Source organism: Psittacula echo (assembly GCF_963264785.1).
Source record: "Psittacula echo genome assembly, chromosome: 10".
NCBI lineage: Eukaryota > Metazoa > Chordata > Aves > Psittaciformes > Psittacidae > Psittacula > Psittacula echo.
The window spans coordinates 13517581-13536466 of NC_137741.1; the positions used below are offsets into that span (position 1 = coordinate 13517581).

General features: G+C 39.7%; 2 protein-coding genes across 2 annotated transcripts in view; one reads left to right on the forward strand and one right to left on the reverse strand.

Annotated features, from left to right (window-relative positions):
• Positions 1 to 619: 619 nt before the first annotated feature.
• On the forward strand, positions 620 to 3690 carry STARD5 (StAR related lipid transfer domain containing 5; the record flags this gene model as incomplete). The annotated part of the gene is made up of 6 exons (XM_080626595.1): positions 620 to 709; positions 795 to 844; positions 980 to 1112; positions 1718 to 1835; positions 2841 to 2934; positions 3543 to 3690. 6 exons carry the CDS (start codon positions 620 to 622, stop codon positions 3688 to 3690), a joined length of 633 nt encoding a protein of 210 aa, XP_080482721.1.
• Positions 3691 to 7138: 3448 nt separating this feature from the next.
• The window catches only part of IL16 (interleukin 16), a 36440-nt gene continuing 24692 nt past the window's right edge, over positions 7139 to 18886 (reverse strand). Inside the window, exons 13-21 of the mRNA XM_080625981.1 lie at positions 18339 to 18426; positions 17165 to 17640; positions 14716 to 14854; positions 12449 to 13538; positions 11767 to 11950; positions 10056 to 10157; positions 9098 to 9350; positions 8118 to 8243; positions 7139 to 7861 (exon numbers count right to left, since the gene is read on the reverse strand). Of these exons, the coding sequence (XP_080482107.1) occupies positions 7668 to 7861; positions 8118 to 8243; positions 9098 to 9350; positions 10056 to 10157; positions 11767 to 11950; positions 12449 to 13538; positions 14716 to 14854; positions 17165 to 17640; positions 18339 to 18426 (2652 nt within the window). The 3' untranslated portion in view covers positions 7139 to 7667. The remainder of the gene's footprint in view (positions 7862 to 8117; positions 8244 to 9097; positions 9351 to 10055; positions 10158 to 11766; positions 11951 to 12448; positions 13539 to 14715; positions 14855 to 17164; positions 17641 to 18338; positions 18427 to 18886) is intronic.

The window sequence follows — 18886 nt, forward strand, 5'->3', positions numbered from 1 at the left end:
TTTTTGGGTTGTTTTTATTTTTCCTCCATGTCATGTGGATTACACTGGGATAAAAGAACCACTGGCCTTCAGCCAGAGCTGCAGCCTCCTTCCAGCTGGTTCCACCATGCCGTGCCATGCCACCTAAAGCTGGATGGAAGATGGGCCTCCTGCGGCGTCTCGCTGGCTTCACGCAGAGGTGTGACCGGCATGGCCGCACCAAGCCCGTCCTAAGTGGGTGAGTCCCCCTTTAGGCAAGAGAACAGCCCAGCCTTTGCCCTGGCTCCCTGCCGGTTGTGAAGGCCGGAGGCCGCTGCCTGCGGCCTGGTGGCTGCGGCTGCTCCCCGAGACGAGGACCGCTTTTACCACCTACCCGGCAGAGCCACGCTTCGGTCACCCTCGGCCCTAGCCTAGCCGACATAGCCGATCCGAGCCCCGCCGCCCTCCCCCCTCCGCTCTCCCCCCTCCGCTCTCCCCCCCTCCGCTAAGCTAACCGAACAGCGTCAGCCGAGCCGACCGGCCCGGGGTGAGGCCCCGATCCCTCAGGTGAGGAGGCGGTTCCGCCGCCATCGGCCCAGGGGGGCGGTGCGCACGGAGCCCTCATAGGAGACAGCCGAGCGGTGGCTCCGCCCTCCTGGCCATGGACTACGCGGAGCTCGCCGAGGCGGCGGCCGAGAAGATGGGGTTTTACCGGCAGGACCCCAGTGGCTGGCGGGGCTGCCGGCGTACGGTAAGCGGGCAGGGCGGTGCGGGGCGGTTGCGGAGGGGCGGGGGGCTGGCCCGGCCCGGCGGCTGAAAGCTTCCCGTTTCCGCAGAGCGAGGTTTCGGTGTCATGGAGACCCTCCGCGGAGTTTGCTGGCAATGTGTGAGTAAGCCCGCCGTCCCGCCTGTGGTTCCTGAGGTGCCGGGGTGAGAGATCGCCCCCTGCGCTGCTGCCGCGGGTGTTTGAGGCCCGGAAGGGTAGAGCAGCGAGGTTTGGATTCATTTCATCCCACCGCAGGTACAGAGGAGAGGGGATCCTGCCTGCCAGCCCTGTGGATGTCTGGGAATGTATAAAGCCGGTGGCCGGAGGGCTCAGGACCAAGTGGGACCAAAACGTGAAAGACTTTGAGGTCATCGAAGTCATCAATGATGTAAGTTCCTTAAAAACCGTGCTGGTGTGGGAGTGCAGCGTGGTGTTCAGGAGCGCTGGGCCCTGCACAGACCTTCCTGGCGTGCAGCCTGTGTTAAATTCAGGGCAGTCAAAATGCTTCCAGAAGTTGTGCAGCCTCTGTCTGGATCAGTCTGGTGATACTGGGATCAGGCATCTTTTTTCTTTTTCTTTTACTTCTCTGTAAATTGTATATATTCGCTTAACAATGGCTTATCTTTCTGAAAAGAGCTGCTAATATGTTCTTGGCTAAATACTGCAGGTATAAAATATGTAACTGTTTAACATTAAATATGCCTGCACTACACTGTTAGTTATCTCAGCTTTTCAGCATCCCTTGTGGTAGCTGGCCTTAATCAACCTGGAAGCAATGTGTTATCACTCTGGTTTTCGCCATTAACCTGACCTTCATCAGCACACCATAGTGCCTTTTAGCTGTTCCAATTTGAGTTTGTTCAACAAAGGGTGTAACAGAACCCTTTGATACGGTTTAGAAAGCGTATGTGAGAGAGTACCAGAAAATACTGGGATTTTTCTGCTGTGCTTTTGAAAGCATCAACTGACATACCTCTGTTTTGTGATTTTCAGGCTGTCTCTGTATGCAGAACCACAACCCCTTCAGCTTTCATGAGGGTTATTTCACCAAGAGAATTTGTGGATGTGGTACTGATGAAGCAATTTGAAGATGGGACAATGCTATCTGCTGGTAAGATGCTTGTGTTCACAAAGTGTTCACAATATGTTAGCAGATAACCAGCAGGTACCAGAGATCAATATAAAATAAAAAATAAGTAATGTATTGTTCCTTAGATGTTGATCTGATCAACATATTTTATCAGAAGATAAAGTATTAGTGGTCTATCTACATTGTTGTTCTTGGAGTCTGTAAGTCATCTTAATGTTCAGATAATGATGTTGGCCTGTATTTTCTTCTCTTGCTATGATTTTGAGATTGACAAGTATTTAATTTACTATAAAACTGGTGTGTGTGTTTGTGTGTGTATGGTTTTGTTGCTGTTGTTTTAAGCATTTGCAAGCTTTCTAAAAGGAGTCCCATTTTAGCCTAAATCCTGTTTTTAACTTTTTCTGCACTGCCTCTAGTTGGTGAAGCCATTGAATAAATGCACCACTCCTGTATGTTGAAATAATTGTTCTTATGAAACTAAATAGTTCTAATATTTAAAGGTCTCCCACTTGATGGAAGGGTGTTTATTTGTTTCTTCACTTTCATCCTGTTTAACTGTTACAAGTGAGTGCATTTATTGCCCCATTGTTCAGCTGTCCCATTTTCCCGTCCTGTTCAGGAATGCCTTGCCAGGAATTCATATACTTGGTAGAGTGCAGCTTCTCAGTAGTCAAGTGGCATGGCATACCTCTGTGTCATGGATTTGTTGGAAGTACTTGAATGACCTCTCAAGAAAAGCAGTGCCCTGAAACCACATGGGTTCAATAAAACTCCCTCAAAGCGTCTTAATGCTTACTTCAGAGCTCAGTAACAATTGCTTCTAAATTAAACACTTATTTGATTTTGCCATTCCATGGCCTCTTCTGACCACTTTTATGACACAGCCCCATGCTGAAAAGGTTCTACTTTCATTCTTAAAAATATTCTCGTATAGTGAGTTCACTTCTCAGCTGGTGCTTTGAGTACCAAGGACTCTTCATCATCTTCTGGGAAAATGACTCTTCTCTTGAATGCTTTTTCTTATAGCAACCAATGTGGAACACCGGCTGTGTCCTCCTAGACCAAATTTTGTGAGAGGTTTGAATTATCCCTGTGGCTGTTTCTGTATACCTCTTCCAGGGTAAGAAGAAATCTATTTGAATGTTACATATTCTAAAGCCCTTCTTACCTGTTGTGTGGTGTGTGTATATGGCCACATGTGATCTGTAGCCTCTTAGCAGTGGCATGGTTCTGTCTTCCTTTGACCGGTAATCCATTATGACTGAGTGCCCTTTTTGTTCTCTTTTTTGTCCGATGAATATTAGTCTGTCCTCATTTCCTAGAGGGAAATCTTTAATGTTATAGGATCCGTCATCACAGTAGGATTCTCACTGACCTCTTAAGCAGAGATTCAGCAGAACATACAAGTATGGCCTTAATTTTTGACAAATGGGTATCTGGTTGTTTATTATGTTGCCATAATTCATAAACAGTCATGAACCTAATTTAGGGCTTAGTTTAACTGTAATTTGACTTGTGGGGATAGCCACATTCATTGAAATTTGGAATAAATGTCTGTTATTTGCTTAAAAAAAGTATGTATAATCAGACATTATGCATATGTATATTTATATAATATTTATATTTATATAATATTATGTATAGCCAGACAATAAATAAAAAGTCATTGTAAATTTCCTAATGATCTTAAACCCCTGGCTATAAAAATCACTTTTATTGTCTTTGCAGGGAACCAGACAGGACTCAACTCCTCAGTTTCTTTCAGACTGATCTTGGTGGCTATTTTCCCCAAACGGTGGTGGATTCCTTCTTTCCAGCTAGCATCACTGGATTTTACAGTAACCTGACCAAAGCTGTTAAGCAGTTAAAAGCATGACAAGACCAATTGCTGACCTCACCAGCTGCGGGTGGGCTAAAACCTGGCAACTTGAGGGTAGAAATAGGAAGTTGGCCTACAGGACTTTCTACTAGCAAAGATATTAGGAATGGTGAAAGGGGAACAATGAACTTTAAAACCACTGTTTTCTATCTGTCTATGCAAAGCAATGCATTCTTTTCCAATACTATATCCTTTGTTTTCATAGAGAAATACCACACCAGAGGCTGGAAGAATCCTGGAGGCAGCACTGGTGGCTGTCTGCAGGGAGATAATGCACATATTGGATCTGTTCTTGGCCACACTTTGTCAGTGTCTGTGAGGAGGAGCATTGCTAAAATCCACTTAGCACTACAGCATTAGCCTGGTGTAGGTCAGCCTGTTTTATCTCTGAAGCTCCTGTGGAACAGTGGTCCTTCCCCAAAAGAAGAGGTAGTTCTTTTGCTGCTGGCACGTTTAGACCTGCTAAGATGCTTCAATGGGTCCAAGCCAACAAATGGTAAAAGACTGAACAAATTGGATTGTGTGGAGGATCCTACTTGTTTGTTCCAGCAGACTTCAGTACTAATAGTAAATATGCCTTAAGTGGTTTTTTTTTTTTCTAAATCAGAGTCTAGCAGTGCAAATCAATTTGTAGGTCAGTGGGTTGGTAAATAGACCCTGTTCTTTTCTCCCCTCTGTACCAAAACCAGTGATTTCCACAATGTTATGAAACAAACTGCACTGACATAGTGGCAGTAAATAGAGGATTAAGCACTTTACTTGCCATTTTTTAAACTGCACTTGAACATGTTTTGTTCACTTGTGGTGAGAGGTTGTAACGGGTAAATAATCTTTTCTATAGCTTTGTCTTGACAGGCCATGAGGATACTGCTTTTTTTCTAAGACTGGTTTGCCTGACAGCAGTCTTGGGAAATCAGCTCCTGATCTTGTGTCCAGTGATGGGTCTAGCTTTTGAAAATACTTACGGTGCTGGTTACGGCAGGAATGTCAGACATTACTGTATATTACGTATAATTGCAAAAGGAAAACTAATTGCCAAATTAGGAATTTAAATACAGGTTGTGATTTTAATGCTGTAAGTCAATAATTAACAAGGTTAATGTGCTCTGCTTTCTGTCCTAGTATTTACTTTAGTATAGGACATGGACTTGCACACAGTCTCCCACTGTAAATCTCACTCTATGGAATCGATTTTAAAGTGAAACAGTTTTTAGTCTCCTTTGTATACAAAGATGTAAAAACTTGTATGTGTGTGATGAAATAAATATTTTTTTGCTACGTCCTACTGTTTTTCCTGGATCATCCTTTAACATGATTCCCCACCATTGCCATCAAGGAAACCTAAGAGCCACCTAGACCTCCAGTATCTCTGAATTGAAGGGAATGAAAGGGAAAAGCCTTCACTTCCATTTACACTCCCCAGGAGCTGTGGGTAAAGGTGTTTTGGTGATAACCCTTTCCCTCCCAGCTTCTTTGCCCTTTTGTAGTCCTTATTTCCCATTGCTGCTTTCTGTACTTAAGTAACAAATTCACTGACGAGATTTGGGCCCTGATATTACAGAGGCTGGTACACATTTATCTAAATGTGCTAAAGTCATTAGGCATGAAGTGCAATATCTCAGCAAAAAGTTCAAGAAGCAGAGCTCAGGCCTCCACTTGTTATTTCTGCAAGTAAACTTTTTCAAACAGTGAGGGTTTTTCATTGCTCTGAGCAGTAAAGGTGATACGTGAGGCTCTTTCTTGGAATAAGTTAAGGATCCCTTTTCTACATGCTCAAAATTTTCTACCCAGAAGGAAGTAAGAGTCCTTAACATTTCAGCCCTCTGGCCTGCCAAACTGGAGATGGAAATGTCTTGGCAAAGCTCATCTCATAAGATCTTGGAGGATTCCCCAGTGAGACACACTGCCTGTCAAACAGCATGTGTTCACTTCTTTTGATCTTGGCAGATGCCAGGAAATGCAGAGGCATGGAAAAACTGAAGAACTTTGGACATGAAGTGAGAACATCACCTCTGGAAAAAAACGAGATCAAACCTGTCATGGTGGGTGTATATAATTTCTTAAATTGATGATACTAAATGGCTGTTTCAGGTGAGGACACCTTCAGCAGATGGCATTGAAGTAATTAAGGCACTCTGTACCATGGGTGTAACTAGTCTAGTCTTTCTTGTCACAGTTATGAAGCTGACAAAAAGTGTATTTTATGAGAAATAGCATTAGCAGCGTTGAAGAGTGCACACTTACTTTTCTGTGCAGATTCTATAATCCTATAGGATATACAGAAATCCTTTCTGTACAGTTTTCCTATATTGGTGGTATGGGCAACTGGTTAAAAAATCTTAGAATCTTTTATATGCACCTTAGGCCTTAGACTTAGTTAAGCCTAAACCAATAATGCAGATTAAGTTAAATACAAGAAATTCTACCCCCAAAAATAAATATTCAGAAAGTTTGATGTATGTACCACTTAAAAAAAAAATTATAAAAAGATTCCCTCTCACATTTCTCCTCTTTTGGTTGCTAACCAATTCATAGAAATCTTGCTTTGAGAATTGTTTGGATTGTTTTGGGGAAAACTCAATTGGGAAAGGGTTTGGAAGCGTGGAGGCAGATGGCTTGTCAAGAATGTTTTTTCAAGGATTAACATAGAGCTGACTTGTGAGGAAAGGCCAGAGCAAGTTATATGCCTAGATGCAACTAATACCTTCTGCTGTCTACCCTACTTCCCTTTCAGTTGTTGTTTCTATGACATTGTGTTTAAGTGCACAGAAAATAGTTTCTGAACTCCTACAGCTTATGGTTTGGTGAAATTAAGTAACTGAAGAAAGGTGTGGCAAATTCCCAGCTACAGGAAGGTAAAAGGCCAGGAACAATAGCCGGTGCAGCGATCTGGCTTTCAACCGGCTGGTCACTACTTCTTATCCTGATGGGGCACCTCTCACTTTGGTGAAGTAGGTCAGAGAAGAGCAAATGCGTGCACAGGACCATCTTGCCATAGACAAACATGCTGCTTCTGGTAGAATTCCATTTGCTGCTTAGACAGCACTGCCAAAATGCTCATAGCAGTGTTTGAAGCATAGGCTTGTTTCCAAGTTATTTAGTATCTCCAGAACAAACATTTGGATTCAGAACTTCTAATTCCCTAATACTCTCACTGGTACTTTTCCTTACAAAATTAACACGAAGACATTTCAAAAAATGTGTGGTTAGAAGGCCAAGACTTGCTTCTAAATGGCCTTGTTACTCTCTTCCTGTAGTCCTTGGAGACCTCTGGCCAGAGGATGGTTAGGAAAAGCTCCCCTATATTGCTCTCAGCTTCCTGCTGCACCCTTGCAATACCCTGAGACACTCCGTCCCTGCCCACCCCCTGTTTGCCTGCTGATGGCTTTCTCAACTGCTAGTAAAAAATTACCTTGATGGGTTTTGGCTGTCCTTGGATGTTCTATGGTTTAAATAGAAAAGCTGGAGTTTTCTAGGGGACACTGTCATTTTAACACAGAGAATTGCATCCCCCTTTCTCTGCCCTCTACACAGTTTGTAAGGTAGTGTTGAGATGTAGGCTTCTAGACATATTTCTTCCTCCTTGGAAGGCAAGGCAGGGAGCAAGACTTGTAAAGTAGGACTGAAAACTTAGCACAGAATGAGCTTCCAATATTTTAAGTTAATGGCTTTAAACAGGAGAGTACTATAGATGTCATATATTTTATTACAACCAGTATATTATTAATAAAGTCATTATTTTACAATTCTATACTTTAACATCTCTTTCCTAATGTTGAAATGAGGATCACGCACATCTTCTGCACATCTTAGTTTATCTCAGGCAGCTAGCTCTGTAACTGGCAGGAAGATCATGGGTACATTTCATACACACTTTTGGAGTATCTTGCTGTGCTAGCTAAATGGCTGCAAGTAATAAAATCCTTTTTTTTTTTTTTTGTTTGTCATATTGGCAGCAGTCTAATTTCCTCTTCTTACAAAGTTTTGGATGAGTTGGTGGTAACAGAGCTTGGATTCTTCCTCTTGATGACAGCTGTGATGGGCCCATCAGGTAATGCCTTGATTATATTCCATGCTTCAAAACGAGTGAGTCCTTGAATGGCAGTTGTGTGCACTTGTAACAGCTCATCCCCAGGCTGGACAGGGCTGCTTTGTTCTAATGCAGTCCCTGGAGAAAGAAAATTACTTTCCTTTAATTCTTTGTGTGGGAGAGACTTTGATGTATCTTTCACTTATTAAGGATAACCAGCATGTTTGGTATACGCCACCTGGTCTCAGCAGGCAATGAATTACTGGCACTGCACAAAATAATGCTGCATTTCCAAAAAATGTCATTTCAGGGGGTATAAATCAGCAGTCAGTTATGAACTGTACAGGTTTGCATCAGCCAAGAACCTGCTATGTACATGTTTAAGTGTATTTACCTTTAAATATCCTGTTGATGATGATGGGTTTATCTCCCTGAATAGATCCTTTCCCTCCTTCCAGGCTGAATCCTAAACCGGCAGGTGTTTTTTCTAGAGTTACACTGCAGATTGTATCTTCAGTTGCTGGAAACAAATAGAATGTTAGCAGATGGGCACTACACAGTTTGAAAAGCTAAAACATCTGTTACAAAAAATAAACTTCAGTTTTGTTTGCAAAGGCACCGTAAACTGCCAAATGAAAGAGAAAACTGTAACTTTTAATTCCTCTTTTTACTATTATAAGGCCCCCTGGGAAACTGGGGGAGAAATTTGTGTTTGAATTTGTGGCAATGGAAATACAAAGATGAAAGCTGGTGGCATTTGCTAGAATGAAAAAAACATGTTCAATGAGCAAAATTTAAGGTAGACATACTTGATGTTAGTTATGCAATTGTAATATACACTACAAAGATGCTAATGTTTGTAAAAGATGCAGTATGTAAATAAAGCCACAGATCTCTAGAGAAAATCCACAAAAAATATCTGAAGAATGTGAAAGGTTTTGCAAAAATCTGACCTTGCTGTGTTTCAGGTGTAGCCACCTGCTATCTCAAACAATAGCACATTGCTTGTTCAAACCAAAATTCTCTTTCACAAAATCTTGTAAACTGGAATCTAATAATATTAAATAATCTCTATTCACAGAGTTGTCATTATACCTTCACTTAGATGTATTACTACAGTAATAATCTTTTTATGTTTACAGAAAGCCATAGAGAGGATCACATTTGTTTATTTTACTCTAGAATTCCATTAATTCTTTCCCTTTCCAACAAAGTTACTCCAAATGTCTGATCAGGAATGTTTTATTAACCATACTGTCTTTAATCATGGTTCTCAGATTAACTCAGCTGAGCTGCATTATGAACACCTGAATTTCAGGTAATGAGTAAACATTTAGCAGGTGGGGAGCTGCAAGGCAATGCCGCTGGACTTACCAGACTCTGGTGAGGCATTGCTTGCTAATGAGGATGTACTAGAGTTGATTGAAGTATTGAGACTTTTTTCTCCATCTTTAGCTTTTCTAGTTACAACAACAGCTTGTCTGGGTTGTCGAGCCTGTCGCATGATTGCTGAAGCATCATTGTGAGTCACACCTTTAAGAGACTTTCCATTAATGGATAGTACTTCATCTCCTTTCTGAATAGTTCCTTCCTGAGATGCTAGTCCGTTGGGAAACACTTTGTGAACCTGTTGAAGAATCCAGTCACCGCACATGCACCCAAGGAAAGAGGGAAAAAAAGGACAAACCACTAAGTCAGGTAACAGTTTTCACAATGTGCATTTTGCATTTTTTGCCAGGAACAAGTTGCTTCTAGCATGTTTCAGGACTGAGGACTGAAATAATTTGTACAGAGTTCTCCTGCACACAGCCTTCCTCAAGCAGCTAGGCGATCTGTTTAGCCCATGTTATCAGATGGCCAAAGCCTTGATGTCCGTGGTATGTACCTTGCTTATGCTACTTCCTGTCCTTCTTGCTGCTCTGCTAGTGGGAGGTAGAAGGTGTGAAGGTAGTCTCTAGCCTCCAGACCCCTTAAATGACTACATGCTTATCTCATTACTCCTGACCACCCTACTTGGTCTTCTATAAACATGTGAATAAGATGTTGGTTACTTCCTGCTGAGGGCTGTGTATTGTTCTGCCTTGAATTTCAGACCTGTTGAGGAGTATGGTGCCTGAAAAACAGGACACCACTGCCAGTCAACTGGAAAGGGCAGCTCTGTGCAGTAGAGTCTTATTTTTAACCATTTAAGACCATGATTCTGACTCTATCAGTACAGCAGCCTACTTTGATTATGCCAAAAGCCAACCTCTGTAGTAGAAAACCAGTAAGTTGTGAATTTTTAGAGGGAGTTGTTGGGTTTAGAGTATTTGTAAAGACAGATGCTACTTACTGTTATCACTTTGTTTTCTAGATCAATGCCCCCTGCCAGGCTGAATCCAAGCCCGGTATCATCTTCTTTGTGCAAAATTGTAACATGGATATCATCAAATTCCTAGGTAAAGAAAGAAATTAAGTCAAAAACTTTCCAATACATCAATATGATTGGGAAATCAGCATATTTCCTTTTTGTCTGTTGTGCATTCTGTAATGAGACCTAGTGGTACAAGCATAACACTGAGATGAGTAGTATTTAATTTTGATCAAATTTATCTATCAGTTACCTAGTTTACAAAACTCTATTCTGTATCTAAAATTGTTCTGGTTTGTTAAACAAGTTATCAGTTGGATCTGGGCCATAAATTGAATTATATTAAAGAATATAGATATGTACTGTAGAAATAGAAAATAAGACTGAATCATGTTAGAGAACCTTTTCATTGAAAAAATGGGAAAAGAATTTGGCACATAACTCACATTGATACAAGTGTCAGAGCTTAAAAATTGCTTCTCGTTCTTATTTTTATTTTTTAACAATATTCTACTAATAGGTAGATTAAGCTGTCTCTGGGTTATCTCAAAGATGAGTTTGTATAGGGTAACCATTCCCATTTAACCTAGTTGCCTAAGGAAACATGGCGGTTTTGACCGCAATTTCACAATCGTGTTCAGTATGTGAGCAGCTGTAGTTGCATTTTTGATATTGTGTCTTATTTACTTCCACAATTGAATCCACTGGCCAGCTGCAACCAGGCAGAACGTATGTGCTGCTCAGGGTTTCTCCTGACAATTCCATGAAAACAAACGACTTGATATGGAAGGCTAATGTCCCATTGAGGGCAACATTGCAACATAGCTTTACTGCTAATAGGATCAAAAACATTAACATGGGAAGCTGATAAGCAACACAAATTGATACAAAACTTGGCTTTCATAAATTCTGATTGTCAAACTGCTTTTTGGTTGCAGCATACTAGCAAACCTTGGTGCAGTCAGTAAGAATTTTGTCTCCAACTTGAGAATATGTCTGCCTAGTCTTCTAACAGGCAGACATGAATTCTCTAACCATACTCCATGCAGTACGGACACAAATCAGGACTAACCTGGGAGATATGCCACTGCAGTTAGCCAAGAGGCGAACAGTGTTATCTTAGCCTCATTGGTGCATTAATGCAAATATACTGCTTTTGCACAGCTGGGAGTGTCTTATCACAGCAAGCACATAGCTGCCAGCAGAAGATGAATTATTTTCCATGTAGAGTTCTGGGTGTTGTCTACTTTTTCTTTCAGTGTAAGCAGTCTTCAAAAGTCTTTACAGTTCTGGAATGCATATGTTTAAATTTGATTTTGACTTATTCTGAGCTTTATCACAATTTTAGATTAATCCAGTAAGACTAAAGGTTGTTCAGTATCTCATAAGTGATGCATTGAGTGTCTCAGACTGGCAACCCAAATAAAAAGAAAAGTCTCAAAAATATCAATGTCTACTTCTGCATACGCTGACCTTACCTACTGAGTAAGTGTTATTCTGTTAATTGAATGCGTATTACTCTTGCTTAGTTATCTTTGAAGACTTCAAGTTTTTTGATCGAGTTAAATGTTTCTGCTGGTACATATTGAGATGACTGTTTTATTTGTTATAATATCAAGTTGTGAAGATTAACCTGGAGAATTCAATCCACAGCTTTCTGAAAATCATGCACAAAACCAAAAAGTAGATTTACCTTTAAGGTGGCTTCGTCTAGTGATTTGACTTCCTCTATCAGCTTTGCTAATTCTTCAGGGGAAAGCAGAGAGATGACAGACTGCCCTGACACACCGGATGCTTGAGGTGAGCCATGTTCCTGTTTCTCTTCCTCGTTCTCATTGTCTGCTAGGCTCACAGTATATTCTCTCAACTCGGAGAGGCTGTTGCATTGTGACAAGAATAAAAAAATGAAAGAACAAACAAAAGCATAGTACAGAGAATTTTGAAGCAGTCATCTTTTGATCTTATTACCATTTAAATGGGGTGGTAGCTCCCATAATACATATTTTAAATGCAATGTGAATGTAAATTAATCATGTTAGCATGTTAACAAAAGTAGGATACATCACATAAAAGAGTAGGAATAATCTCTTGGCTGCAGGCAAAACCAGAGTTAAATCTCCTTTATTATGGAGGTGCTAGAAATATTCCAGTTTACATAGGAGGAGGTTTAACATATACGTGTGTTTATATAGTACAAATTAAGACCAAGTGTAACAGTCATGTGAGTTATTTGATCTTTGTGCCCTAAAGTTCTTAACTTGGGCTGTGCTGTGCTATTGTGTGCTACTGCCTTAGAATGCTAATCTGTCAGTGGATCAGCACAGGTGCTCACCAATGCTGATCTGTAAATCTGATTTTTGAATATGGTATCTTACTTTAGTGAAAACCCAGTGTCCAGGTGATGGTTCTCACTTGCAGGTGAGAGGGAAGCCCCGTCACCCTCCACAGAGGACTGAGACAATGTGTCCAGACTTTCCCATGCACTGTTTCCAGAAGAGGCTGGAGACTGAGGAAGGCAAAGCAAGGATTTCATTAAAGCAGATGACACCTGGCTACTGATGGAATAGATTTTGCTGCACTTTTCATCGTATGGTGTTATCATCTCACAAGACTGGGTAGCTGTAAGTGGGAAGCTTCTTGATCTTAGGCTGTGTGATTTTGCTACCCGTACAAGGTGGGAATTTGCAATGGCTTCTGTAGCTAAGAGACCTGAGGGATTTTCAGTGTTGGCATTATTGCATTTTTCTGAGCTAGCCACAAGGACCTCTCTGGGAGAGGAAGATCTATCAAGGCTGTTTGTACCCATGACCATAGGTGACTGTTGGCTAATTTCACAATGTTGGAGAAAGGCTTGGTTTAAACAAGCTGGGGCCACTTCTGACCCTGTTGCAGTGGGAGAGTGTTCTTTCTGGACTGATGGTTTCAGGCTAAACCTTCGGTGTGTTTTTTCAGGTGACTGCGGAGCACTCAAGGATTCAAATGAGCTTATTCTTTGTTTTATTGATGATCCCCTAGGAGAGACACGGTATAAACTGGATTGCAGTTCTGTGCTGGAAATACTCTTGAGGTCAGGAGGACTTTGATCTGCCTGTGTTTTTACATCTGGATTTGCTTTCCTCAATCCTTTCAGACTTTGGCGAAACCATGCTGGCTTAGGTGCAACGGGAGGAGGGCCCTTTTTCACACTGTCATTTTCATCTGATTTTAGCACTTTTGAACCAACTATTTCGGATTCTGATTTCTTCAGAACTGTTTCTGAGCTGCTTCGATTTTGATTTTCTTTCTTTGTGTCCATGCCAGGTTGCAAATCTAAGTGTACGTTGTCTTCACTCATGGTAGGATTGAATAAGCTTTTTATGCAGTCAGAAATTTTAACCCAAGGATCTTCTGTTGTTGTATCAAGAGTATAATCTACCCGTGCTTGTCTTTTAAGTGTAGGTCTTTGTATTGATAAAAGTGGATTTCCTGTATTAGAAAAACATTGATTATAAATGAGCAGCCTTCTACTTCCCCATCCCTTCCTTATCTATGCATTGTTATTAATTCATTACATTTGAATTTCTTTCAAGCCTCCAACAGGTATCCTTTTAATTTTCTAAAATAAGCTTTTCTAAAATTCACAACTCTTGAGCTGAAAGTTCTAACTCCTGACACTGAAATTAACTGAAAAACAAGGCTCTTCCCTGCTTATATACAAGATCCCTTTTCTAAATGGCCTGCAACTTCTGAAGTTCTGGGGTGCTGACATAGGCCACAACAGTTAAAACAGAATGGTAAAGTCACAGTGATATTTGGAGCTAAGTGAAAAAGCTGATGTCACAGTTAATTATTTTAAAAAATATATATTTTTTTCTTTCCTACCTTTATAAGTATATCCTGCTGTAAAATGACTCTCCCAGTAAGATCTTTGATTAATATTTATTTAAATTTGTGCAGGCATGTCCAGTGGTATTTTTCCATTAAGTAAAAACTTAATTCTAAATTAGGAATATCTTTTACTTCATAGGTTGATTAAGCATTTTGATGTTAGACATGATAGAGCTGAATGGCAGCAAATTTTTCTTTGTGCAGTTGCACAGTTAACTGTTACCTGCTTCAGTATAAATAAAGAAAATTTTTTAGGACATCATTTTTTTTTAATGATCTGACCCATAAGTTACAGAATTTCATAATGGTTTAGATTGTAAGAGACCTCTTAATATTGTCTAGTTACCTTATCATTAAGTTTCCTTAATTATAATTAGCACAACAAAATACTAATTTATTATCACTTATTTATACCATTGCAATACTTGAGCCTTGAAACTACATAAAAAGCCATTTAGAATGCTAAAAAAACCTTTGATAGCAAATCTTCAATATAAATAATATCATCTGAAGAAATACAGTAATAGTGTACCTGTCCATTATCACCTTTTTACAATAAATCACTTATTATGCTGCTTTTGAGCTAACTTTCCTTTTTTCTATTTCCAAAGATCAAACAATAACTTTAATTTTCATCTGTTCAATCTCAAAAATTACAGATATGGGTTGAAGTCTACATTTAAAGAGAAAGGTGAAGTCAGCTCGATACCCATTTTGCAATCCAACCTAAATGCTAGGTTTAGCTGCAGAGAAAAGTTCATGGAATTAAACATACCAATGTTTGCTTTTCTTTCTTGATCTCTGCCCGCTGGAACAGCAGTTGTGCATTCAGTATCATATGATGTAGGAGAAGTGGTAAAGACACAGTGGGTTACATCAGTTTTATGTGCCTCTAGCACTGGTTCTCCAACTTCCTGCTATACAAACAGGAAACAGAAGTGTGTCAGAATGTAATTATACAAACCACACCTCATGAATTTGAAAAAAACTTGGCCATATTTTAATTTGGTTTTAATCTGAAAAGAAATATTGAACAGAAATCAAGCTTTCACTTCTGTTTGGGATTTAATCCTCATAGGACTTAATTTATTGTAGATTACTAGAATTTTGGCATGATATTTTATGGTTGCACTTGTAAATAGACTGTGAAAAATGCAATTAATATCTCAAATTTTGTAATAATAATAATAAACTAAAAGACTGCTCACTATAATTTTCAGTTTTTGCAAAACCAGCCATTCAGTAGACTTTTTTTAGTAGACTATTTCAGTAGACAAATCAGTCAAGCAAATTTCCTGTAGCTTCTCATGGAACACTCTTTCCTGGTGAAACCTTTTGCCCTTAAGCCAAAGCCAGACAAGCTAAATTGTTACTGCAGTTTCAAAGCTCTCCGTTTCTTGGTTTGGGCTGGACACATAGGGTGAGAAGATTAGTTTGAGGTTGCAGTAAGTGTAACTCTCAACATCATTAGATTTTTTTTGCAGTGTGCGACTCTCAACATCATCAACATGCTGTAGAATTACTTGATTCCTTTGTAACCAATGATACCAAATTACCATCTGCACTGCTGTGATGCTGGAAGTGCTTTCTGCTATGTAGTTAAGATTTAAGATTAATTTTCTAATAGGAACCAAACCCAAACAGGACAGAAAGTGAAGGTCTAAAAACAAATGAGATTGTCCTGAAAAAAAATCAGTAATTGAACAATTTCTTAGCTTTTCTGTAATGTAGTTGTGTTTGTTATGTAACTTTCTTATTCTAGGAAAGCTTTCTCCATCTCTTGTTTAGTAGGATCCTTCTTAAAAGTTGTCCATTGGTTCTGTTGCTGTTAGATATGTACATCAGATATTCAATAGCCAATTTGGAAGCACTATGAACATATAGTTTGATCTTACTCTTTATTGATAGCAGTTATCTTTATACTGATGCAGTTCAGAGGACAGTCAAAAATATCAAACTTTTTTGGCCATGAAAAAGCAACCTTACAGTCTACAGAACTCCCATATGAAACTGAGATATGCAGGCCTCAAACTGACTAATATGTAATGTTTGAGGAATAAAGATTAAAAAAAATAAGGTTTTCTCCTTATCATTTAGAATAACTGGGTACTGAAGGAGTAGCAAGTTGCATGCAGTGATAAGTTCAACAAGTACTTGTTTCCCTGTATTTTACTTCTTAAACAGGATTTTCTAGCAGCTTCTGACGAGTGTGTTTCTACTGCTGTCTTCTTAGTGTATGGTAAAAAAGTGACCTTACATGAGATGGTGAACTGAAACTTTCTTGGACATCAACATTATACATGGATTTCAGTCTGAGATATATCATTTTATTTTGATCTCTGCAGCTTGGGAGCTGACTTGGCTGTTTGGTGGGGTTGTTATTCTTCATTGCATTGATATCTATTCGTTCTACTGGCATATTACTAAACCCTGGGGGAAGAGGTTTCATTTTTAAACAAACCACAGCTTTGTTTCAACATGCAGATCTCTTAATCCCTCACACTCATGCAAATGTGAAACATTGTCTTTCTGTTCTATTTTAGATGAAAGGGAACTGAAATTTAGTAACAACAAATATACACTCAGTTTTTCAAATACTGGAGCTCATCAATTTAAGTGGGTTTGTTTAGTATCTGGTCTCAGGAAATGTGCGTGAGCCCCACATTACCTGCTGTACATAATGTTAGCACTTTCTTCCAATAAGAATCCACTACTGAAACAAAGAAATTGTTTCATGACTTCTCTACTTCATAAATGATTTGACTCTGTGAGTGTTGAGGTTAAGATCAACCATACCAAGCTGACCTCAGAAGCTATACAAGCTCCTCCAGTCCCAACGCAGACCACATTGCTGCTACAGTCACACGGGAACCAGAGACTGCTCGATACCACCAGTGGCACGTGTTCACAAGGACTGACAGTGAAGGAGGAACTCTTACTTGCTGCTGCTGTCATTGAGATTTTAATTCAGATTCCTTGATGTAGAAGAAAATTTCCTCCAGACTCTTCTCTGCCTTCCAACCTTAGTTTGAACATAATGTTTTGAACTAAACTGCCTTCACCAAGATACATGAATTATTTTCCAAATGGACAATAATTCTGTCCTCTTCCCCAAGTTCTCACATACGTACACACTCTCTTTCATCCGTGCCCTTCTTCCTGCCATCCTTTCCTTGCCTCACAAATGTGCAAGCACAAGAAACATTTTGCAAATTTTACTTTACCTGAACACTTGCAATAGGTGATACAGCCACATCTGACACAAGCTTTTCTTTTCTGTCCACATTACCCTGGTCATTACATGTACAGTCCTGCTTAAAATATTTCCTTGGTGGAGGTTTGGGTTTTGATGATTTAGGTTTTCGAACAAGTATCTCCGATGATTTCTTAGTGTTTTGCAAGGGTTGACCTCCTTCACTACAAGTAGGAGGGGAACTTCTCTCTGAATTATTACCAGACAACGAGTATAGCAGGCCAGGTTGTCTGGTAATTGGTACATCAATGCTATGTACTCTTGCTTTCAAGTCAGTCAGTTGGTACGCAGCATCGTTACTACATGAGGATCTAGGGTTGTAGCTGCTGTCACTGCTGGAGCGGGTCATTAGCTTCTGTGTCCTGCGGTTACAATAAGCAGCATTCCTTTCAATATGTTTTTCACATGGGTGTCTTCCATGCCAGCTCATTTCCAGCTTTTTAACACCTGTATCAGGAACATGTTCAAAATGTCCATTCAGGTACATGCAAAGTGCTCGCTTCTAAGATTCAGCTGATAAAATCTGCAGCTAAATGGCATCATTGGTTGATGCAAATGTATGATTTATACATTAAACATTTGTAGAACAAGGATTCAAGTTATGTTCTTGAACAGCAAATAACGCTACATTTTTCATATATATGTGTGTGTATACATAAATCAGCAATATAGTTTTACTGATGATGATTGTTACCTATGGTCCTTTAGAAGAAACGAGGACACTAAAAGAGTATTGTTGCAATATGTTACTGTGGGAGGATGTCATATCTGAACTGGGCAAATAGCTCTAATCACAACTGCATATGCCTTTCCTGATGAGGGGATTAACAAGCCATTTGTCCCCAGGACATCACCTGCATTGTGCAGTTCTTTGTTATAGTCCTGTCACTTACTGACAGTTGTTTGAAAAGCTTTAAGCTGAGGCTATGAATTGGAAAAGATGAGTAACAGCGAGAGGAAGCTTGCAAAGAAATTTTTGCTGGCTATCAGACACATGTGGCCTTTCCCCCTCCCTCTGGTATATATCCTCTAATGTATCTTAGGAGGCATGTTAGGAGCATTGTCCTGTGAGTTCCTTTGTTTCATTGTTCATTTCTGCTTAAGTCAGAATTACCATGTCTCAGTGAATGCACTTACTCACTTACCTTCAGTACTCCATTGATGTCTCTCCTTTCCAAATCTGTTGCTTTCCACAGCTTGAGCAACAGCTTCTTTTAGCTGTTGCTCCGACACCTAGGAAATATCATGCCATTATATTCTCATGAGATTGCTGCTGGGTGATGAGTAACATAAAAATTTATTCCTTTCACAAAAATTTCTAATACCTGGAAGTACTCTAATGGAAAAGAACAGACCTAGTTATGTCACGCATAAATTAATTTTAAAGCTAAGTGCACACTATTATATATATATATATATATATTCCAGTATCAGTGAAGTATATCTATGGATATCCTATCTGTTCTTTAGATAAAGTGGGATTTTTCAAAGATGTTCTTTTGCATATTTGACTAAAGTAGAGTTCTAGATTTACCAGTACAAGAAAATTTAATACCATATTTTTATGATAATATATGTGAAAATTTATGGTTGATAAGTTATATGCTTTTTGGTGTTAGGAAACACTTTGTAGAAAAATCTTGCAAGAATATTTCACTTCAATGTTGAATTAATTATAAATATTGGCTGGGCA